General features: G+C 37.8%; 1 protein-coding gene across 9 annotated transcripts in view; it reads right to left on the reverse strand.

Moving 5' to 3' along the window:
- Nucleotides 1–5,500: 5,500 nt before the first annotated feature.
- EIPR1 (EARP complex and GARP complex interacting protein 1) overlaps nucleotides 5,501–25,176 on the reverse strand; it is a 96,448-nt gene continuing 76,772 nt past the window's right edge. For 7 of the 9 annotated variants that reach the window (XM_082305781.1, XM_082305784.1, XM_082305783.1 and 4 more), the window contains 4 exons: nucleotides 23,719–23,855; nucleotides 20,199–20,366; nucleotides 18,775–18,942; nucleotides 5,501–7,681 (listed from right to left, as the gene is read on the reverse strand). In XM_082305781.1, coding sequence (XP_082161907.1) covers nucleotides 7,507–7,681; nucleotides 18,775–18,942; nucleotides 20,199–20,366; nucleotides 23,719–23,855 — 648 coding nt within the window. In that variant the 3' untranslated portion in view covers nucleotides 5,501–7,506. Of the gene's footprint in view, nucleotides 7,682–10,555; nucleotides 11,062–18,774; nucleotides 18,943–20,198; nucleotides 20,367–23,718; nucleotides 23,856–25,176 lie in introns of those variants that run through there. The other 2 variants (XR_014227568.1, XM_082305782.1) reach the window with 2 other exon arrangements.

Here is a 25,176-nt window from a genome sequence, read left to right on the forward strand (position 1 = left end):
TATCTACCAGATTTTTCCCATTTAACCCAGATTGACTTATAGAAAAAAAGCAACAGTATCAAAGTATCTACCTACCAGCTGCTATCAGCAGACACATACACACACAAACCTAACTCTTTTGTAGTTGCAAATAGATGTGCTATGCAGCCACTCTCCTCAGGATAAGGAAACATTCTTAATTTTAAGAAGATGCTTTCCTGTTTGTGCTGGTATGTCACTATCCTGAGTAGCATAATCCTTTTTTGGAAGCAGTTTTAGAGAGGTAAACTCTGATTAAAATACTGATATGGGTATACTGAGACATGGCTGAAAGTACTCAAGTGAGTGTTTTACCCCACCAGCTGCTCACTGGAAAACAGATCATTCTTGTTCACAATCTCTGCAAAGTCAAGTTCCAGGTATTCTCTCTCCCTGCCACCCCACCCCAATTTCCAGGCACAGAGACAAAGGATGGTTCATTACTTACTTTAGCAGAAATTCTTTCCCGCTATAAGAAACTAAGAGAACATGTTTGGGTTTTAGGTTTGTTTTTTTTTTTTCATGTGTTAAATTTACCATTATATACTATGTTCCACCCATCCTCTTTGGAAAAGAGAGGTGTAAGGGAAATCATACAAACATTTGGATTATAATTCTGGCTATTCTGTGTAACACAATGGATAATCCACACTTTGTTGCATGGATGCGATCACATAATTTCTGATATTTGCTAGTATTTTGACTGGTGTTAGTTAAAAAAAAAAAATCTAAGTAAAAAAAAAACAAAAATAAAACATTCATAATTTGGCTAAATTTCCTCACTCTGAAACATGCTGCGTTATATCCAACTCCGTGCACTGCTGTTCTGCATAGCTCCAAATATCAATATCATTTCTGCTATTTTCCAGTCTTTCTTGTCTTCTCAGTCCTCTGCAAAGCTTTAGAAACTGGCAGTGGTTCAGAGAATTTGTCTGCCAAGTCTATTACCACCCCAGGATTCAGCTCATCTAGACTTGCCGATTAGTATGTGGTATCTTTGGGTTTTCCAAGGTTTCCCATACTCTTCTAAATTCATTCTGTTTAAAAGCTTTTCCATAGTTTCTCCTGCCAAAATCCTGAACTCGGGGCAGCGTTAGAATAAATGGACAATTTGCTGAGAAGGTACATTAGAAGTCCTCCCTGCTCAGCCCAGCTGCTTGGCAGCTGTTACTATAGCTCCAGGGCAACAGCAACCCACATATTTGCCATGCATCTCCACACAGGGAGCTTGGCTCCTGGATTTAGTAAGACTCATTCATCTCTTTCTCCCCAAAGCTATCTTCTGTGCTAGAGCACTAAAACCACTTTATGAAGTTGGGGCTGCTGTAGCACCAAAAGCTGTAGCATCAAAACAGGGGGGGGTTTCTCAAGAACAGCTCAAAATTCTTTGCTGTAAGGTAAGTCAGTGTGGAAGGGAGGATGTACCTCAGATACTTTATTAATCACATCTAATATCTTGAGTTGTTCTCACTAGGACACTCCCCTGAAGTCATAAACAGGGGGATAAACAGTGTCTGTCATAAACAGATGCTTTTGCATACCTAACTAGTGTGACTCAAGAAACAGTCCACTTGAAACTTTCTTCCTGCCTCTCAGGGTACCGCTCCCTCAGGTTGATTACCCAGTTTGATAACTTTGCACTGGAATGGACTACAACTGCTCATATGTGCAGTTGCAACCTGATCTCTGAAAAGAATAATGACCAGCTGAAAATCCTAACCCCTTAAAACCTATGAGTTAGGACTAATAACTTATGGATCAACAAGAACATGGTTCTTTATGCCAAACTTGACAGCAACTATCCTGGATGAACAATCTCCCATATCAGAACTAAAATCCTGCAATGTAAAGCAGCAATTCTCTAGCACTTAAATCATTTAACACAGGGAGAGTAACATGGAAGATTTTAAGGACCTTTGGTACCATAGCTAAAACAAGCAAACAAAAATCCTTCTCCATTTTTTTACTCCTTATCCCTGTATCCTTCTCTTTATTTCATTTACTGCCAATTTCTTCCATCTTTCCTATTTCTGTTTTCCAAACCGATTTTTCCCTGTTCTTGTCTTTTTCAATTCACTTTTCACTCTGTATTTGTCAGTCTTCCTTTTACTTTTTCCTTCTCCTTTGTCTTTTTCTCCAATTCTCTGTGTGTCATTTTCTTCTCACTTCGCTAGTTCCTTACTGACCAAAGTGGCAGGTGGAATGAGCAGGAGCAATGTGCAAATTGTTCTGGAGAGTATCCATGGCTTCACACCCAGCAGCTCCCTTTACGGGAAGGCCAGGCTGCTCTAAAAACTGATTTGCACTTTTCTCTCAGTCACTTCACTTGCTATTCCAGAAATCATAGGCTTTCTGCAGCCTCAGAATGGCATTCATACCACAGGCTCCATAACAAAGTTTTAAGCTCTTTCTTCATATTCCCTAGAAAATGAAAAAAAAAAACCAAACCAACTAAAAAACCCCCACAAACCTCAACATCCTCTGTGAAGCCAAATAGCAGCTCTATAGCATTATGAACTTGTATCCAAATACTGATCTTAACAGTTACCATTACCTACCTTTCATTGCTTCAGTTATGTCAAAGGCGTATCTACCTCATGGTGTCTTACCATGTCAGACTATAGTCAGACGATACTGTTGAAGGCCATCTTAAACAAGCTGCAGAATTTCAAGCTCAAACACTGCAAGAGGTACCAGGCTGTAAGACTTGGAAATTATGAATGAAGAGGCAAATACAGAACTAATGCTTTCTGTTGTCAGTTGGAAAATACAATGGTCAGGCAGCTTAATTCTTTACAAAGCACCGTTTTCAACTAAATTTAGTGTGTTGAGCATAATCCAGATCATATGGCTTCTTATGTCCACTCACCTTTGTGAAATGAAAAGGTATGAGGTAAGGAGAATTGGTCTAGAGCAAACGTCAAGTCTACCCATGCCATCCAATACGTGTTCTTCATTAGTTCTAATGTTGATAAGCAGTTCATTAACTTCCTGGGCTTCAGTACAGGTCAGGCTAATCTTAGTGCTGACACCACAGGCAAAGTCCAGGTCAGTACTGAGGGGTTTTGCTTTTCAGTGTTTGGTGGTGTTTATATTAATTTGAAGTTAGCGCCAGTTTTTGTTCAAGTGAAACTGCTTGTTATTTTAAGCTTCTCATTAAATGGCCCAGACTTGTATTGACTTTGATCAGTTTCATTTAGATCATGCTCAAAACCTTTTTTAAAAATATTATCAATTCCTTTCTCCTTCAATAATTCACTTTCTGTGGAATAAAAATACCACATCTCAAGCATTTTTGTAATTCTATACCAGACACATATATTAGATTGGAGACAAAGAAAAGATTTTCAGCACCAAATCTGGAATAAAACAAGTTTTTAAGATCGACAATCTGGCATTTTTAAGGAATACCATAATTCACTTTTTCAAAACCAAAACCTATTAAAGCTTCTTACCTGGGCACAGTCTACAAAGAAAGAAAAATCATTTAAGAGGTGTTTGAAAACACAACAATTATGTGCTTACCAATGCTGATATGTGACTTTATAAACCATGATTTTAATTTCCAAAGCAGTGATGGACTCCTTGCTGTACAGAAATCAGCTCGCCTCCAGAGTCTTACTGCCAAGGAGTGTTTTGCAACAAGGTAGTTTCCCGAAATAATACTGAGATTCTGTAAGAAAATCACCTGAGACATGAGTGTTTTCTGAAATCCCCAAAACCACAACTTAAGACCACAGTAAACACTTGAAAGAGAAACATGCAGGAGCAACGTGCTGTCTCAGCACTAGAGACAAAGCTTTAGAGACTAAGTTATTATTTTTAACCTCTGTTTTCTGCCTTTACTGGCAAACAGCACATGTCCAGGGAGGTAAAGACCGGACAAGCACACAGGGATTCTCTGCCAGTACTCTTTGTAGTGTCCAGCAATTCATGGTTCAAACGGATTTTCTAAGCCAGAGATGCTGCCTTTATATTTAGCAGCCTTTAATGGATTCATCTTTCAAGTGCTGGTTCAGTTACTTTCAAGTCATGTAAACTTTAACATTAATGAGATTTTTTTGTTGTTGTTTCTTTGGGTGTTTTTTTTTTTTTTTTTTTTTTTTTTTTTTAGGGGGAAGGGGTCATTAAAGAGGAGTGCCATAGCTCACCTGCACGCCTGTGGAGACCACCTCATTTTGTACGCTTTGAGCCACCACCTGCAGATTCCATTTAATAACCTCTAGTTCTGGTATCAGGAGAGACAGTGAACAATCACTCCCTATTCATCCTCTCCCTCTGCCACTTGCAATTTTACGGACTTTTATCATTCCCTCTCAACCATCTGCCTTTCAGTCTATTTAGTTATCCTCATACAGGTGTTGCATGCTATTCATCATTCCTGTCACCCTCCTCTAAAATCTTTCCTAGTTTTACTGCGTTGGGTTTGAGATGGAAGAAATCAGAACTACACACAGTATTCAAGATGCACATACACCACAGATTTATAAATATCTATTATTTAATGGATTAACAATGCTTTATTTTCCTCTCTATTTGTTTTCTAGTAATTCCCAACATTCTAATTAAAATTTTAATCTCTATTAAGCTGACATTTTTAAAGATCTATGAAAACCCTAGGATCTTGCTTCCAAGCAGAAATAGCCATACACAGGTGGTCCCCAGTAGTTATGTAAAATGACTGTTTTCTCCCATATCCATTATTTCACATTTCCTGCACTGAATTTCATCTACCATTTTATCATCCAGCCACTCCGTGAGGTTAAGGCCCTTCCATAATTCTTCAGTCAGTCATCTTTACTACTCGGAACAGCATCTGCAAACTTTGCCATATTTCTATGCAGCCCTTTTTCCAAAAAGGTCATGAGTATACTGTAAAGCCCAGGCCTAGGCACAGATCCTTGTAAGACTTCATTGGTAATTTCTTTTTGCCATGAAATGTGATGATTTATTCCTGCTTCCTATTTCGTATCTTCTAATCAGTTATTTAACCATCTTTGAACCCTTCCTCTTATCCCACAGCAGCTTCCTTTCTCTAACAGCCTCGGATGAAACCTTGTCAAAAGCTTTCCCTTTCTGAAGGTCATTTCCATATTGCTGTCAGTGCTGTACACGTAGCTCAGATCCCGCTTTACAGACAGCTGAAAATGATTAAAACTTGACCCTTCCTACTGTCTTGATTCTACTGTAATGCATTTCATTCAAATTCGACCTGCTACTCCCTTTTCTTCCCAGTGTTCATCCCCTCTCTTCTTCCCTATTGAGTGGTATTATACGCATTTAACAAATCTAAAACAAAAGAAAACATTTCTTGCTATTATTTGTTTACAGAGCTTTCCAGCTTGTATAAGCTTACAATATTAAAGAAAATACAGCCACATCAAAATTAGTCTGAAATCTGTCCTGCATTTATTACATGTTAAAAATCAAATCAAATCCCACATACTGTTATGTAATTTCCCGTCACCTTCACACTGCAAGCCATATACATTAACAGACAATAAAGTTTCATTAGACCTTTATTGCTAATGTGAAGAAAGTTTTAAAGTGTTCTGCTGCATACTAAAGATACACTGCAGGGGTTTGGGGTGGGTGGGGGGAACCCAACAGGTTTTGTGTCTGCAGATTGAAAGCTCCACAGATAAAGCTGCAGCCCAACCAAAGATTTTGATATGCAGACAACTGAAGCACTACTGATTTGGAAATGTAATTTTTTCTTACAGTATACAGGTGAATAGCTCATGCCTAATTACAGATTGAGACAATTTGAAATAGCACAAGTTTAAAATCTTAATGCAGAAAATCAGACCATCAGAATTTCCAATGAAACATTCACTCTGGAGCAGACAGGCAGCATTGTAACACAAATACAACAATAGTACAGATGATTTAATTAGATTACTTCATTCCTATGAATTCTTCCAAAGAAGCTCTTTAAGAAAGCCAGAAATAGAATTCAACTTTCATCTTTTCTGAATGTTTTGGCCTATAGCAGCCAGTCACACTCTCAAAGCGTGTTCTCACAGAAGCAGCTGTGTATACACAACAAATCACATTTGGACATGTTTCGATCCAAGAGTGGGTAAGGACAAGCAGAGGTGAGCAGCAGGCTGTCCCTCAACACTAACACCAACAGTTGCCATAGCAACGGGAGGAATCACGGGAAGAGGCTGGTATTGATCTTTCCATCCCATGTTCTTGCCATTTCTTCAGAGTGGTCTTACACAATACTACCACCGCCAACACCATTGCACATACCCAGGTTCTGAAGTTAACGGGAAATAATAGCGACGAAAAGGCAACAGAGAGTAATTACTGCTGGGGTTAGTCTGAGCACACAAAGAACAGCGGCAGAATTTTCATAATGACAAGCTATGCAAGGGGAGAGGGGTTATCAATACATATAGGCACGTTTCACCATGCCTACTACCTGCATCTCAAGTTTTCTGTGCATTCTCCAGCAGGGCAGCACCTGCCTGTTCTCAGCATTTGTAACGAGAGAGTCACCAACGCCTAGGTCAGGTATTGTGAAGAGCAGGACATAGCAAAGGATGTTTTGTGCTTAGTTGAAAGCCTGCTACATCATGTCAGCGTACTGCAGAACAGCACAAAGTCAAAAGGATAAGAAAGAGAGACTACTTAAAAATATTAAAGAGATTTTTCAGGTTAACAATGGCACAGCTCCAGAGTCCCTCGAAATATACTACAGCACAACTAAGTTCTATAAACATGGGATAATACATTACATGAGAATAGAACAGATTTTGGTAAAGACTAATATTGTTTCCACTAACAACACATAGATCAAAATTGCATTCAGTTTGTAAATTAAAGGCCGGTACTTTGTTGATACTACCATAAGGCTTAAATGAAAAATTTATTTTGAAGGTTTCACCTTCACGATTAACAGTTCTTCTTAGGATATGCAAAATGGGAGAAAAACTGTTTATAATACTAGACTGAATTAAGAAAGCCTTTTAAGACCATTCCCAACTGTATCTATAAACACTGAAGAATGACCAGAACAGTTAGCAGAACGTGCCCCTAGCTAAGAGCAGAAGGCTGCTTATATCAGAAAGATAAAATATTATTCTTGTAAACAAGTAGATCACTTCTGCTACATGCACCCTATATTTTCCCAGTTTTATATCAGCATAACACTTCTGTAATCCACTATATTTGCATAAAGCTGAAGTAATAAAGCAATAGGATGGGAAGTACCTAATACCTCCTGAAACTTTATAATTCACAAAGTGATTAGCCCCTCAAAAAAAACCCCAAACCAACAAACTAGCACAGCCTTCAGAAAATGCATCACAGTTTTCCAAGGCAAATACAAAGGACAAATTAAAAGTGCCTATATTAGTACAGATATTCTTAACAAAATTTTAACATTTATACTTAATAAAAATAGATCCTGAAAAAAACCTAAGCAATACCTACCAATTGTGTACATCAAGATAACAACTCCACCATAATCCAAACAAATTATAACAGTATGTGATATTTAAGAGCTCTGGGAACCCTGTTAATAACAAGTCTCCCATCATAACTTAAAGAGGCAAATAGCCATGGGTCTGCTGAGGACCATTCAACTGCATATACACTATCTTCATGTTCTTCATAGGTAGCTATTACACTGTCCTGAAGGGGCTCTTTAATCCTAAAATTGAAGAAAAAAAAAAAAAAAGTAAGGAGCTGTGAACACACTTGATTTAAAAGGCAATATTAAGTGTCACTAACATCTAGATACGCAACCTCCCATTTAAAGTACAAGAACGCAGCAGTAGGCTCTAAGGAAATATTTTATACCAGATATCTGCATGTACCTATGTTGTAGATAACACAGCAGAGTCAAGTCGATTAGTTAAAGACCCCATTTACAGGGACAAAGTACCTGTTATTCTCAACTTCAGTGCATTTCCAAGTCTCTCAGAACCTACACTAAGCATCTCTCTATAAAACAAGTTAAGCTACGGGGTATGATCTAAACGCACTTAAACGCACATTTTTATCAATGCCTTTTCTTTCACCATCCCTTCCTTTCCCCCTTTGTTGTTAACTGAATTCTTAATATATATTCTTATTAGGGACGAGTAGGTAGGTAAGAGGTTGCAGTTTTTACATCACAGTCTCTCCTGTGCTGCTATCCAGGACCCATTCTCTGCAGAGTAATATAAAGGAGATGGAAGAACCACTCTGAACACTAATTTTTATCTCCCATTCCTAGAGTTATTGCAACACCACATTCATCTATTATTGTATACCTCACCTCTCACTGCAACACCCAAGCTCCTGGTCACCTACATCATAAGACGCAGACAGATTCTCTTTTGCATTGCAAATATTTAACAGATTCAGGGAATTCTCTGAAGTCCAAACCACCCAAGAGTCATTGATTGTGCTCTGCTAGCTGAGAACAGCCCTTCTCTCCACTCACAGAGCCAATCCCTCCTCTCACCGCAAAACCACAGCACATTATTCTGTAGCTACAGGGTAGGTGAGTTTTCAGAGGATGACCTTAGAGCTCCTTCACCCACAGAGGATCACCTCTGCCTGACAGGAATCAGTCAGCCTTTCAGAAGCATCCCCCTGCCTCCCAGAAACAGCCTTGTGTTACAGCTGCAATCCTCCTAACAGAAAGCAAAGCCAAAGAGCCTCGTGAATGCCACTCAATCATTTAAACAGATGCTGCTACTACAGAAATGAAGTGTTGTTATTGGCTGTCTTTGCCCTTTGCCGCTGCTCTCTGAAAGCACACGTCTCTACGATCACAAAGCGTATACGGTATCACACTTGGATCGCTTGCAGGATATCGCTGCTCCACCTAGCCAGCCTAACCAGCTGCGAATCTAACATCGCAATTAAAATTCAATTGAATTTAATGAATAAACCAAAAGCAGTCTGATACTGCAGAATAGCTTCAGATATTTAGTTTCAAGGACTTTTATCATTTACTTTTGCTACGTTTAAGGTCAACTAACAAAAAAAGGTCATAGCACAAACAACACGCAGCCCCTGGTTAATTGCAAAGAGCAGGCTTGTTTTGCAGTTCTCCTGAATATGTACTTTGATACAAACCATCTAACAGCAGAGAGCTAATAAACAGAGACACACACAGACACTTCATCTCCTGCAATGTGTTTTTCTAAGTTCCTGGTAACTGACATGCCTGGTTAAGTGAAAGTTGGTCATGTCCCCAGACAGCAATGTGCTTCACGCGGTGCTCACCCACTTACCCACAACTCCATTATTCTGAAGGTTTCAAATGTCTCTCCGGGTAAGCAGGGGAGTAATGCACGGTGCACATGGCTGTCAGGGGACACGACCGACTTTCAGTTAACCAGCAGTCTCAGTTAACCAAAGGTTGGATAAACAAGGACAAATAAGCTTCTAGATTATACTATTTTCTGTATGCTCAGAGTTGTTTCAGTGTTTCATTTAAATAACACAGTTCATCTAATTTAATTTACAGAAGTCATAGGGGAATGAGTGTTCAGGAAAGAAGCCTGTAGATGAACTTCTGTTTGGCATTTCCATTTATAACTACAGTTTTTAACTGTTTTTTATTATTGTCTATACACTGAATTTCTTCTTGGGTATGAAAGTAATCTTGTGCCATCCCAGAAAAAGAAAACATGCTATTCCACATGGTTCTTCAGGCCACGAGTTCCATTTTCAGTGGTTTTTTGTTTGTTTGTTTGTTAGTTTGTTTTTAAATATCATAGATCTATGATAACATTACGTATAGACTTCTTGTGTATAAGAATGGCATAGCCTTGAGACAGTTATTGAGAACCTAAGAAAATCCTTATGGAAGTGATCACACTTGGTGTAAAAGATCTAGATACTATACAAGATAATCAGGATGGAAAAAAAAACATCTCAATGACATGTGTCTCGGGAACAATACAGAAGATCCAGAAGAAACTGTCCATGAGCATCCTTTACAAACAGTATGAATGAAAACAGATTAGCCTTTAAATTATGTAATGGGTAATGAGCCCAGAAGGATTCTGCTAGTGGAATAAAGAGCAGAATTTATTTCATGTATGTGAAAAACTGTTCAAAATAATAAAAAAAAAAAAAGCAAACAAAACTCCCAGAAGAGCACGGTTATTTGTGGTAGGTTTTTTTCCTCACAACAGGAATCTCTTGGAGACAGATCACCTTACCCTATGCTAAGAGACTTCCAAGAAAATACCTCAGATTTGTCTGCATTTGGGCTATGTGCACGCTTTTTTTGGTAATCCAAGAATAGGCTGAGGATACTATTTTTGAATCTATGAGAATCTACGATACTTACAATTGTTCAATTTCTGAGTCCCACAACAATCTATTTACTCTCAATGAATTTTTACACAGCTTTTACACATTTTTATTTATTAAAGAATCAGCTCAGACTCTCCTAACTCCTCAGATATTAAATATGATATGGTTAATGCAAGAAGGTACAGACTTAACAGCTATGACACTGACATTTATTTAAGCAAGGTAACGAATACCTTTTAAAAAAAAAAATATATGCACATATAAACAGAGTCTATGAAAAAAAATATTTTGGTCACAGCACATACTAGTGGAACACATGCAAAGCAACTTGTATTTATCTTAAGATGGTTTTGTCTATTTAGATATTTTAATTATCCTTCTGTTTTTATCAGTTGCTACAATTTTATTTCTCCTTAACATACAGTAGGTAATTTCAGAGCCTAACATATCATAGCACCGATGAGTGTATTTTTTCTAATACTCAGTTCATTATGTAGCAATGATTAAATGAATACTGCTGTATCTTTGATGTGCATTATTCCTAGCTCAGCAACTTTCTATTTCATAGTTACCAGCTCCTGATGACAATACCCAGGTTATCTGCCTTCTTAGGTTAGATGCATAACACCAGGCACAGAAGAGGAGGGCATTCGAAGTGGACTGGATACTGGGATAAAGTCAGCAGATCTTTGTCAGGTTTCAGAACAGAGAGGAGAGTTCAGGACCTTAAATTTCTTCCCGGTTAGAGAAGTTCAGAAACAGGAAGAGTACCTGTACAGAGGTGGATATGAAATAAACTTTCTTCTATGCTACTTTAATAGGTATAATTCAGGTTGTTGCCAAAACACAGGCATTTCTGGTTTTACATAAAAGCTGCCGGTTATGGGTGTAAAAATGCAGTTGCTATGCTATAGCTAGTTTAGTGTACCCCAGATGTAGGTGCTTGGCCTATTGATCCCTTGATAGAGCAGCATGAGTAGACTATATTTGATAAACTTACTTGGTAATCACTTGTTATGCCTGGCAAGCTTCGTAAGCTATTTTCTTCCGTGTCTTAAACCTCCCTGCCCCTTAAAAAGTTCCTTTCGTTTCTCATTTTCCTGTACTATTTTAAAGACTTTTTCTGGCCAGACTAAACTACCTTTTTCTCTCCTTACATATGTTCTTGCACTGCATCAACTGACAAGGCATCGAACTCTTATGTCATTAAGAACTCATAGTAAGAAATGTGTAATCTCTACCCACATCCTGCATAAATTTAAGACCTGTGCCACACAGAGCTGAAACTGAACTGCTTTCTCTTTGTAGTCTTATTCACATAGCACGACCCCTACTAGCTTCTCCTATGAAAGGAGACGAGCTTTCATTTTATTAGATAACTTTGAGGTTAATTGTGTTACAGACTTGAGAGAGAAGCCTGTTAAGCCTTGGATAATTGTTTTCATGTAGAGAGCTGTTATTTCCAATTACTTCTCATGCTAACAACCACTTAAGTTTGCAGTGCTTGCGATTCTGTTTTGTCACCACAATGTTCAATAAAATATGTTTTTCAGAGTCACCAAAAATCAGTAATTCCATATCACAGTCAAAATTAAATCCTCTTTAAAATTACTATGAAATAGATGTGATCCAATAAAGCAACAACATGTACTGCAGCATCCAAAATGAATCCTGAAAAGCATGCCATTGGATTCTAGAACAAGGCCCATGGATGCCCTTTCCCTTTAACTGTAGGAGAAAACTTAGCAACTGTAAGGTTTTGCTTCTGGTAAGCTTAGACAACACACTACTTCCTTTTTCACTCTGTTAAGGAAGACAGAATTCAAGGATATTTATACTGGAACAGAATTTTTATATATAGTAATTGGCCATTCATACTATTGCAAGCATTATCACTTTTTTTACTCAAAAAAACCAGCCTTCAAAACTGCTTCTACAGGAAAATGGCATCTTTAAAAAGAGGAAATGCATCTTTTAATACAACAGGTTTCATAGCTGTCCTAATATGCAAAATAAATTAAGGAGGGTGTATCTGCTGATGAAGGTTAAAGAAAGAAAGAGTATGGAAACAACACGTTTTTAAAGCAAAATAATCTAGGAATTGGAAAGTGCTGCTGCACTAGGTTTGGCCCAGCTTCTTACACACCCAACCAAGTAAAGTCCCAAATACTAACACTCCCCAAAACAGAAACTATTTAAGCTGTTTTAACTGAGTCTCTTGGTTGATTCCATAGCATAATCCTATGATTTCTAGATTTTTCCAAGACATAAATACCACAAGTAAAATATCATCAAAATTAACACTATCAGCAGCTGTGTGAAAACACCCTGAAAATTGCCTTATCATGAATGTTTGGCAAATACTTTTCAAAATATCAATGCTGACAATTCACTCTCCTGGAGTCACGGATGTGTATACAAATGTATTATGTTAGATCACACAGTTTGTATGTATTATTGTGAAGCCATATGATTTACTGTTCAAAAGGCTCCAAACCACATTTCTATCACAAAAAGTAGAAACCACAACCTCCTTTAGGTGGAATTTTGAAGGAAATATCTTTCTACAGAGAGGCCAGCAACCATTTTGTCTCTGGTCCATTCCAATTACTGAAGATATTCCTACACTTAAAGTCTCATTAAAAATTTCACTATCTCAAGGAGATACTCTGTACTGGAAGGATCAGTCCTTTACATCTCTCGGCTTTAAAGGCAAAATGGTGAGAACTGCTTGCGTTAGACCTTGTTCTGTTTGTACCAAAGAATGGTGTGGCTAACATCTATGGTGAAAAAGATGGAAACATAAGACTTCAGGGAAAACACTAAAAAATGTATTTCCTAATGTGAATTTCTGGTACAATCTTCAATAGATAACAAAAATAAGGATAAGCTTAGACCATATAATCAAAAAATGTAGCATAAGGGAGAAGGCAGCATACTGATCTTAGTAATCATTTCTGCCAGTGAAAACACAGCAGACATCTTAAGCCTGTAAACCTCAAAGAGATCAGGTAGCTCATTCTGCAAAATTAAAGTTTAAGGATGGCTTCCTTTTCAGGACTGATGTGTAAGCTCAAAATGCTATTGACCATATAAATCTTTTCATTGGTATGGATACAGAAAAGGCTTTTTCTCTTAAAAAGCAAGTCTTCCGTTATCAATTGAGCCTTGTCATGAAGTTCTGGCCACAGAAGTCATGAAGAATGTTAACAGTGCTGTAGATGCATGTCGTGGTTTAACCCCAGCTGGCAACTAAGCCCCACAGAGCCACTTGCTCACTCCCCCCGCCCCGGTGGGATGGGGGAGAGAATCAGAAGAGTAAAAGTGAGAAAACTCGTGGGTTGAGATAAAGACAGTTTAATAGGTAAAGCAAAAGCTGCACACGCAAGCAAAGCAAAACAAGGAATTCATTCACTACTTCCCATCGGCAGGCAGGTGTTCAGCCATCTCCAGGCAAGCAGGGCTCCATCACGCGTAACGGTTACTTGGGAAGACAAACGCCCCCCCCCCCCCCCCCCCCCCCCGCTTCCTTCTTCTTCCCCCAGCTTATATACTGGGCATGACGTCATATGGTATGGCATAGCCCTTTGGCCAGTCTGGGTCAGCTGTCCTGGCTGTGCCCCCTCCCAGCTTCTTGTGCACCTGGCAGAGCATGGGAAGCTGAAAAGTCCTTGACAAGTGTGAGCACTACTTGGCAACAACTAAAACATGAGCGTGTTATCAACATTATTCTCATCCTAAATCCAAAACACAGCACTATACCAGCTACTAAGACGAAAATTAACTCTATCCCAGCCAAAACCAGGACAATGCAGCATGTACCTTGCTGTTGGTGCTCCTAAGGTAGCAGATGGTCTTCTCAAGCTGTGTATCATCAGCATACCAAACAAAGGCCTACAGAGTTTAAAATTCAAACCAATAAGGCAAATAAATATGTTGCAATAACTAAAGAAAAGGAAGCCTGATTGGTGAGTAAAAATGGTCACACTAAGCTGCAAGAATCTGGTAGTTTTTGTTTATTGTTAGAAATAGCAATGTAGAATTAAAATGCCTGTCAGACTGGTTTAATACAACCAAATATAGACTCACTCACTAACATAAGGATTTTGGATGACCAAAGAATGAAGAAAGGATATAAGACAGTCCCCACCTCCCTTTGGAGGAAGACAGTTCTCGGTGATCTGCAGATGTCTAAAAGGGACGGACACCTTCAGGGGCTTTGGGATTAAGGCAAGTTCAGTGTTACAGGGAGGAAGTCCTTGCAATACCACAGTGCCGAACCACTAAAGAAAGAGAGGCCAGGGAGAAGCCTGCCTTAATCTGTTGCAGCCATGGATGTGGAATGACCCTGTGTTTTAAACGTTTTGTTCAAACTGAGGCATTCAAAACACTCCCTATTTTCTTATGCAGGCACACCAGCTTTGTTTTGCAGATGAAAGCTAAATGCACCCCAAATACTCACCTCATCTGTTCTGTTTTAATTTTTGTACACTTTTTTCGTACCTCTGGATCAAGGTGCTAGAAATTAAGCTAGGAGTACAGCATTTCATGCCCCATTTCTCAGCTAATTTTTTGCCATATTTGAACTGCGCATTAAATTATCCAGACTAGGGACTTGACCAGAATACACCATAGCTTTCCTCTGGCCACGTGCCTATACTTCCTCTCTGTGGACAGCTCGATCCTCTTTTTAGACTACCGACTTTCAACAGAGGCTTTGGGCTTCCCAAACAAAACGCTGAAGCCTTTCCTTATTCAGTGCAAGAAAACAAACACAGTGGGCATATTTCTCCTAGACACATTTCACAAAGGCAGTGCATGCACAGCTCGCATGTTTTGGAACAAACAAAAACACAGTGAGAAGAGACAAACTCAAGAATACAGCTGATGGCAAAAGAAAATCCTAAAGGGAAGACTCGGAAGTCTCCAAAGATGATTCAGAAGGCAGTAAAGGTCCCTGAGCTGCAAACAGTCCAGGGCTAGAAGCATACCCAGGGGAAATACCATCTCCTTTTCCTGATTTTATAATCTTTCCTCTTGGCCGCTGTCAGAGGCATGATACAGGCTAGGGAGACCTTTGATATGATACAGGGAGGCTGTTCTTACATTTTTATGACTGATGAGAGAAACAACAACAATAGCAGTTAAAAAGTAGGGAATAGACAGCCAACTAGTTGCTCTGATCTGAATCAGCAGTTAAGAGGAACTGAAGGTCACTCGATTGCAGCAAAAGACAGATCCTCATGCAATAGTCCTAGTTATATAGCGTGTTCTGGTCTCCAAGATGGGAGCATATATACTCCCAAGACGGGAGCATGTATACTCTCAAGATGTCAACACACACATGGACAAACACCCAAAAGAGAAACCTCAAAGAATAATTCCTTAGTCAGAACAGAATACAGCAGCTTTTGGTTGGTTGTCTATTCATTACTCACTGAACCTGCATTCTTTTCTTAAAAAAAAAAAAAAAAAAAGTTAAATCCAAATAATTATTTTTCAGTTGTGAACCTTAAAAACTAGACATTTACTACAGAAAATTTGCCAAGAATAAAGGAGTGGGTAGACTCATGCATAGTTTTACACAGTTGAACAATGAGGGGTTGAACTGACAGATTACTTGGTTTTGTCTCCAGCTAAGAAATACAATAAAAATTAGAAAGTTTACTCAAAAATATATTAAAAATTAACATGAGTCTTAAAGATCCCAGAAGTCTTAGCTGTGTAGAATAGTATTACAAGTCAATGTTTTTAAAATATGAGGATTTTTGCTACGTAGAAAAAAAAAAAAATTGAAAGATACAACTAGTACATACTCTTCATTTTTATATTTAATCCAAGGAGTGTTTTTACAAGTTATTTTATTCAGAACATGAAAAATAGGTAGCCCATGAAGAAAGAACTGTTTCCTTCTTTCCACTTGATATTTCAACCTTCTTTTGAGAGCAATTGGGTCACTCAGTCTGAAGGTGACTGAAGACACGAGTTGTATAGACACCTGCTCTTCCTCGTGTATTTCAAGGTACACCCGAAAAAGACATTTTTGTTTTTCAAGATTTGTGTGCTATTTAATAGCAAACCAGATATCCTCCAAAACAGGATAAAAATGAACCCCATGAGAATATAACACTTCCTTGAAAGTCTAGAACATACCCAAGCAAAAAAATCACACACACAGCCCCCACACCTAACCAAACCATACAATAAAACGCATGGAATGGTGCAACAGACTCTTCAAAGAGGTCTCCAGGAGGGAAACGGGTAGTAAAGCCTAAATACTTAGCACTAGTGGTTAACTAACAAGTAGTATTCCCAACAGCTGTTATGCCCTGCCTCATTAATGTGCTCAGAGCTAAACAGACACTCATCTGGCAACAGTTCAAGGCTGGTGAGCCCCTTGCAAACATCCTTCCAGCTCAACTCATAACAAGGGCAGGGAGGGGGATGGACACACCAAAACAAGACTCTCACAGTACCAAGCAAACGTTACAAAAACCAATGTGCTTTCCCAGGTTTTATAGAGAACAGGTTAGGAGTTGAAAAGCACATAGTTAAAAAGCAAAGGAAGTATTGATACTCTTGTAGCCTCTGGGAACAGGCAAGGGCTTCACATCATTACTATACAAGTAATTCATGATGTGGTTTACATCAATAACCAAAGGAAAAGATGTGTTACATTTGTTATATTGCTTTGCATATTCTTGGTTTCAAAAAGTCCTATTCTAGAAACAATCACTTATGTTTTAGTGAGGCAACCTACACTGTCTAGCATCAACAGAAATTCAGAACTCCAGATGACCTACTATACAGCGTCTGTCAGAACAGTATTTACTTGTGATGTTATTTATATTAATACATTCCCACCATATACACACAGGAAAGCGTAGTCTCTTTCGCACTTCCATTAATGCTATTTATCTTCCATCCATAACAGAATAAATTGCAGTCCCCAAGGTAAGGAAGCCAAAGGTAAGGAACCAAAAGGTACATCATATTTAAAATGCTGTAGTTTAGTTATGTTCTAGAAAGTAAGTATGTGCTGTTGATGTGAGAAACTTTCTAGGTACTTAATTTGATGCCTTGATTTTCCAGGCACTTACATGACCTATTGCTTCTAGAGAAATTTTGTACATTTAAAATTAACCATTTCTATATATGGGATAGCTTCCTTAGTTAATGTAAAGAAAATGGTTTCCAAGTCCTTTATGTCAAACTAAAATGTCGAAACTATTTGGAGCAAAACTATATCTTTATTAATAAAATAAAGGTGCAAGAGCAACCTTCAAAATGCAACTAGAGAAGTAACCTAAACTTTATTTAGAATTTTAACTGAAACATCTAGCAAGCACAGCTGAGTAACTGGGGGACCTCCTTAGTAATTTCATTGTTCCTCATCCCATCTGACTACTCTTCATTTAAAAAGATAGTTCAGGACGTAATCTGCCTATTTCATTGCAGACAGCTTTGCATATTAAAATAAATTACCAAACATAACAAAACAACTGCTCAGTGCAGACACCTAGAACATGGATATTCACAGTTGCAAAGAATAGAAAAATACAGACTAAAGCCTGTTGGTCTCAAAATATTTTACATGAGTTTTAGTATCATTATCTTCATTTTGTAAAGGAAGAGTTTGCTGAAGATCACCATGTAAGCTCGTTGCAAAATCAGAAAGCCCCAGCCCACACTAGATCTACAGAACTCCTTATATACATATATATATATTCCTAAAGAAGTACAGAGAGGAAAACAAGCATCATATATTGCACAATGAAAAAGTTGAAGGCAGACAAAAATGGAGGATGAAAAATTATTATTTTGGCATTTCGGTAACTCTTAAACCCATCCCTCCAAAATTCACATGCAAAATACGTGATTCCTCACACACCCAAGTGGAATGGTGTTTACAAATGCTTGCAGCAACATGCATTATTCTCTACCAAGACAGTCAAAAACAAACTTCTGTTTTGCTTGAAGTAGGTCTAATGAGTTATTGGTTTCTAGAGCAGTCAGCAATTTTAAGAGCTAAATTTACAAAAATTAATGTATTTATACTTCCTTTCTTCCACCTGTACAGAAGGTCACCATTAGACCGCTAACGCGTCCTAAAGGTTAGAACACATACACAGAAAATGCAAAAAGCAGATTTTCAGCTCTCACTTAACGCAGATTATTGTATGTGCTTGACTGGATCCAGAGCTCCCTTAAGGTGAATCTTTTCACTGATCCAGTGGACTTTAGGACTGGTCCTCAGCATCACCATCCTGTTCCTACCAGTGAATATACAGTGACTGTGCCAATCAGATTGAAAGAGTGGATTCCACCCAAGACTCTGAGTAAGGAACAATGAAGTAGGACTTAGAACTACTTACCTGAAAGGCCTGTATACAAAAATCCTAGTCAGCAAAAAAATAGCATGTTAACCATTACAATGAAAAGACAAACTATAAGCATCTGCATAAAACTCAGGAAACTTCATACTTCTCTTCTTGATGCTGGTCCTCTTGGTCACTTAGTTCATCATCATCTACCATATGCCCAAATGGTTCAGAAGAAATTGATACCATATTAGACAGGATAACTCTGCTATCACTGCTTCCTGTGAGGATCAGCTGATCATGAGAATGATTGTATCTGACATTCCAGACCCTAAAAAATGAAATCAGAAAGAACAAGAGGTTATTCTCGGCAGGCAGCGTATCAATGTTAAATTTTTTTTAAAAACAGCACTAAAAAATTGATCTTTGACTTAAATGTTGCAAGTACGCATAGAAGTGCCATGCTTCATTGCAAAGACTGCTTTTTGCCATCTTCATTTGGCTTTTGAGCTTCCATGTCATCTGTTTTCTATGAGGTGTCTTTAAAATTCAACAAATAAGTTTTGGGGGGAAAAAAAAAAATCCAAAGAACAAACCACACCATTCAGTGGTATCATTCCTTGAGGGTACATGCCAATTCATTGTTTAGTAAGTCAGATAAATATTTAAGGTCTAAATATAAAAACCTCCCCAAAGCAAAATACTAATTAGAAATAACCTGTTAAACAAAAACCTCACAACATTCTTAGAGTAAAGTTTAAAATAGACCCTAAACAAAAGTAGGATTATATTTCACTTCAATTTTTACATTTTACATATCAAGTTAATGCCAAGTGTCTTATGGTTCTTGTTTTATTCTTTTCCTTTAATCTTCTGGAAAAAAGTATAAATGCTGCTTCTGTTAATTCACATCTTCATTCCCCTCAAAGTAGCTTCAGGGTCCAGATTTATTTTGCAAGAATTACTCCAACCCAAATTTTATAAAATATGAACCGCTCTCCTTTTCTTAACCACTGAATACTGCAAACATCTGACAAGATTCTCTCCTTGTTCCAGCCACAGGCCAGAGTGGTAGATACGGGCTCTAAATATTATCTCAGAGAATAAAATGACTCACTTGCATATTCTGGCTTAAGGGCTGCAAAGAGCATGAAAAAAGCAGGGCTGAATTATTGAGCATTTCCACCATTCGACAACAGAAGGATAGATGGCAGCTGCTCCAACCAAAACAGCTCAAGGGCTTTTCTGCATATCAGGTGCAGCAGATCAGGCTCAATTTGGGAAGGCTCACCTGTGTCCCAGCTGGCCCCTTCAAGCCAGGTTCTGTGCTGTGCTTCTCAAAGGTGTATCCTATCTCCCAACAATGCTAACAACAGTTTCTTGCCAATTAGACTAACATTGTCTAAACTCTTAATTTACAATCACACAAGGAACATTCACATGTTGAAAGCTTTCCTCCATGTAGAAAAACGATTATTCACAACAGCACAAACATAGTTTGCATTGCTCCTAAACAGTAAAATAATTAGCTGAATAAATTACATAAGCCATCCACCCACAAAACAGCATGCAGATAATTTGTTCTACCAGTGGGAATGCTCCTCTAGTGTCTTCACTGGTTCAGTGACATTTCTTGTGTCCCAGAATTTCACCTTGCAGTCATCTCCGCAGCTAGCCAGGTAGTACTGTTTATTGGGATTAAAGTCTAGGTCTCGTACCAGCTGTCCATGTGCATTTTCTATGCAATATATCTGCCTGTAAAACACATTAAAAAAATTAAATGGTCTATAAAAAGCTAACTGCACTCCACTGACAGGAATCTGTTTCCCTGGAAACTTGCATAATCCCCTTAGCACCCGCAGACCTAGAGCTCCCATTGCTAGTGCATAGTTTAGGGAAATCCCAGCTGTTAGCAACAGTGACTTGTATAGATTTCTCAGCTTGCATTGAAGCTTTGCTCTTTCCTTGTTTGCATTAGGATCATCTGGAGCTAAAAGGAAACAGTAGTTCCAGATGATTCTAGCACAGCTCTCTGACAACTGTTATGAAATGTCTGCTACTAAACCACAATATTTTCAGACAAGAGCTTCTCCACCCCTGAGTAGTTATACTGATTCCGTATTTATGACATCTAGTTCTCCCTATATGAAAAGCTGAGGTGCAAGGGAGGCAACAGATATGAACAACAGCTTTTTATTATTGCTCTATTTTGAACTTACCTTCTTGAGCTCTGGCATTTATCATCAACTTACCTGTGGCCCTTAAACTACTCATACTCATGCATGTGGACCACTTCAGAAAACATTTGTAGTACTGCTAACAACCTAGCATTCTTATTCAAAACATCACGTTCCATCAGTTTGTCTCCATACCTCGCCTCTTGAACTTAAGGTTGGATTTTTGTTTGTTTCCACTATTGCATTATCAGTTTTATGAAAAGGCTGTACCTGTTCCCATGTCCATTCTCAAAGCCACCATCTACCAAAGTTATGCTTAGATTTGACAGCCTCCTATAATCTTCACTAGAACTTGTCAACACTTTGTGAGCTTTTTTTCTTTTTTTTAAATGAAAAATGTTTCTCTTCAGAAAACATAGTAAGTACCTAACTACTAATACAAAGCAAAGTAGCTCCATAAGGAGAGATTCAAAGTATACCAGGCCTATACTAAGCCCTATCCTGACAGCTATGGCAGTCACTTGGGATAGAGGATATCACCTAGATATTCAACTTCAACACTCTGCTCCGAGTTTGAGAGGTTAAGGATATCACTCAAGTATGTCTTTCTACCAGGTATTCTGGGATCTGAATTCAACATTATCTCTTAATTTCTTGAAACATCTTTGTGGGAAAATTTTAAAATCTCAAGCACGCTTGCAGCAATAAAACACTTCTTTCCTTCTTTATTGCACCTTTCACTTCTTTCTTGCACTTCTTGCATTGCTCACGGAGATGTGTGCAAGGCCTTAAAAAGAAATACCACTGTCCACCGTACATTCAGTAGTGCTTACCATGAAAGCCTTTAGCCCAATTTAACTATTATTCTGACCACTCGATCCCTTTCCTTCTCAAATATGAATATGCTTTTCTTTCCCTCTATCATCCTACCTACAGCAATAATACCTACATTGAATTTCCCACTTATATCATAAGATTAAGGCCAGACCACATGAACATTTTCTCCAGCTACTGGCTCCACGTTCGCATATTCTTTTTCTTCCATATTTTTTAGAATTTATTCTTGGACTCTAGATTTTCCAGATACAATTCTCTCTCTAAATCCACTTGGCCTGCCGTCTGTCTCCTCTGCTTCACAAGCTCTTCTCTGATTAAGATTGCTTCCTAGTCTAGTCTGGGATCTTCCCACCAACCTCTTTTTGCCCCTCCCCCCCCGCCCCGTTTGCTATGTCCAAAATAATTCACTCCCTCTATCTTACAGCTATCATAATTGCACTCTACAGAAGCAGCTATTCTAGCTACTTCTTTAGTATCTCTCTTCTCTTATTCTTTGCTGGTATAGCAATATTCTGTCCTTGATTTCCGCCTGCCCCCCCATTTTTTGCTTCTTATACTGCCACAGTTTATACTGCCCTGACTTTAAACTCCTACCTCTAGCTTAACTAGCCATTATCAAATATTCACGTCATTCCAGACACATTACAGTGTAATTGCAGATGAAACTTATTCTTGCACATATTTTTCAAGTAGATTGCAAACAGCTCTTTGGCATAGCCCAGTACTTGTAAATTGGTTCAAGGACTATCTAATCTGAGCTTCACTTAAAGTAATTAGAATTGTGGGGTTTGCTTTTGTTAACCAAGCTACCATTTCATTGAGGATCTTGTTAATATCTGGACTACCTCTCTTTCATAAAAGTTACTCAGAGTATTCACTTAATGCAAGATAGAGATGCTTTTTCTAATGAGACAGAGCATGAAGCAGACTTCACAGTATTTAACATTTCCTACTTAGAAACACGGGCTTTAATCTTAAGGTCTGCATGCTATACGTTATGAATAGGATGATTACAAAAACATCACAAAAAAGCCACTTAAAAACCCCACCACCACCTTTCTCCTTTGACCTTTCTTTCCTCTCTTGTATGCTTTGTTTAAAAGAGTCTTCATAAATGAAAGTATAAACATATATATGAAGTTAGATTTTTATATATCCTTTTACAGGACAAAGAATAGGACTCTCAAACCTGATGACAAGTGTACAGGAAGTGACTTAATGATTATATTTGTATTTTCAGCTTTTGTTTATTAAATTAAATAAACCTTTTTGGCAAAAACACATAAGACTGGCAAACATGGGGATTTATTGCTACACCCCTGAGCTGGCAGGAACCATAGAACTAAATTTAAAGTCATCCCCCTTTAAGGCAACAAAAGTTATTACAAGACATCAGTCTTCTCGGTTTAGTGATAAATTACTATGTGCTAAGGGGATAAAGCGTATCTTAAAAAAGCTTGCACAGGCTTTAGTAGTCATGGCAACAGATATGCACAACATCACTCCTTTGCTTATTGAAATCACAACTGGGCAGGAGGGAAAAACACCTTATTAGGTATATTCAAAGCCTTAATTGATCTGGTTATGATTTTGATAGATTCAGTACTTTCATATAACTAGCATACTACAGTCTTTAATATAATATAGTATACTATTTGTTAAAATCAGAAAAGTGAAGAGTGAATTTACCCTGTGAATTACCTTCAGAGATTAAAGTTACCTTTAAATAGTATGCTATGAAGACAGTTCATAGTATAGTCAGGACTGATGTTAAATCATTTTCAGGTTGAATTACAGAACAGCTTCATTCAAGTAATGCCTATGTATTGAGCAAATCATCCTGAGACTAGTACACAGTTCAGTAAAACTCAATATACAAGTTAGAATTGAAGCTGAGGGGAAAAAACAAAGAGACCCCTTTACTAAATCGTGAATGTATCAGCTACGCAAGCCCAGCCATTCCTTCTATAAGTGATAGCTTTGGCACATTTCTAATCTTTAGAAAAAAAATTTAAAAAATATGTTAGGAGCAATGAAAAATCCATCTCCAAGGAGACTCTTTTTTAGAGAACAAGACTGCAATTTGTCATTACCTCATGCTTCGTGTATCCCATCCTCGAACAGTGGTATCATTGGCTGTTGCAATCTGTGTACAATTGTGGTGCGGACTCCATCTTCCAGAAGTAAATTTTAATTGTCCTTTTCCTTCCAAGGCTGCAGAACTAGAGAGCTAAAATAATGAAACGAAGCTGTCAATGTTTCTAAACGTAAAGCTAAAATGAAATTAGTTCCACTGAAGACAAAAACTGCACAATAGCCTATTGTTCCAACTGTAACAGACTACGAAAATGCTACAATAAAAAACAAAAAAAAATTATGAGCTAGAGATGATTTTGTATCTCACAAAGTAATTTTTACAAAGGCTTATGCAGTGTAATGTATTCAGAAATAGCAGAAGTACTGTACTACTTTATGAACTAAATTAAACAGCTTCAGATCATTTGTTGAAACAGTAGATAGACAATAAGGGCACATTGCACAAATTTGTAGCTGCCTCAAACAGGCAAATAAACACACCCATTTAGTTTCATGAACAGTCTTACAAGACTCTTTTTCCATGTCAAAACGCCAAATTTTATCTACAGGAACAGAATTATAGTGTCAAAGACTCTTTGATAAATGTAAACTAAAAAAATCAAGGCCCAGGTGCCCTTGTCATCACATACATGCCTATTAAAATAATAGCAGGTACGAGATCACTAACCTACAGTCCGTGAGAATTAAAGGTTTCAGTTCCAAAACCAGGCTTGCATGTCATTGAGCAGACAGCCCTGCATCTCCATAGTTAATGGAAAGAAGGCACAAAGTAATCAACTTTCTCGTTGAATTTGTACAGCAAGTTACCCTCCAATTCCATGTGAACGTGGGGAAAAATGAGGCTGCAGACACTGCAAATTACTTTTACTTCTAATCACTGACTGAAACTGATTGTTTAATATCTAAAGGGGGGCATACCAAAATACTTGCATTTTAATCAGATATAAAACTTATACAAATTTCAAGTGGCTAGCCAGACAGCAAACTAATTTGGTCATCTTGCACACTATGTTCATATTTCAAAATATTTCATTAAGATGGATTTCACAAAAACAGATTACTGCATTGGATCTCATTGGATCACTTTTCTCCTTTACCTAAATCCTAACACGTCACAAAATATTCTATTAAATAGAAGATTTCTCAGTAGAAATATTACACTTTGATGGTTGAAAAAGACTAAAACATACATACTGCTTACAAAAACTTCAACTGACATCAACAGAAGAATATGTTCTCAATACAAGACTGCTTAAATCTGTTTTTATATGATACCAATGACTATTTCTGTATTTTGGTAACTTTTTACTATTACAGTTCCACCAAGAATATCCCATTTATTTAGTGTTCAGATTAGCAATCTAGAAATTACGACTCTTCCATCACCGAAGTCTATGCTACCTAAGATGTGTTATCTTCCAAAAATTTTTCAGATTTTTTTTTTTTTTTTTTTT

The sequence above is a fragment of the Platalea leucorodia genome, assembly GCF_965183815.1.
Source record: "Platalea leucorodia genome assembly, chromosome: 3".
NCBI classification, from domain to species: Eukaryota; Metazoa; Chordata; class Aves; order Pelecaniformes; family Threskiornithidae; genus Platalea; species Platalea leucorodia.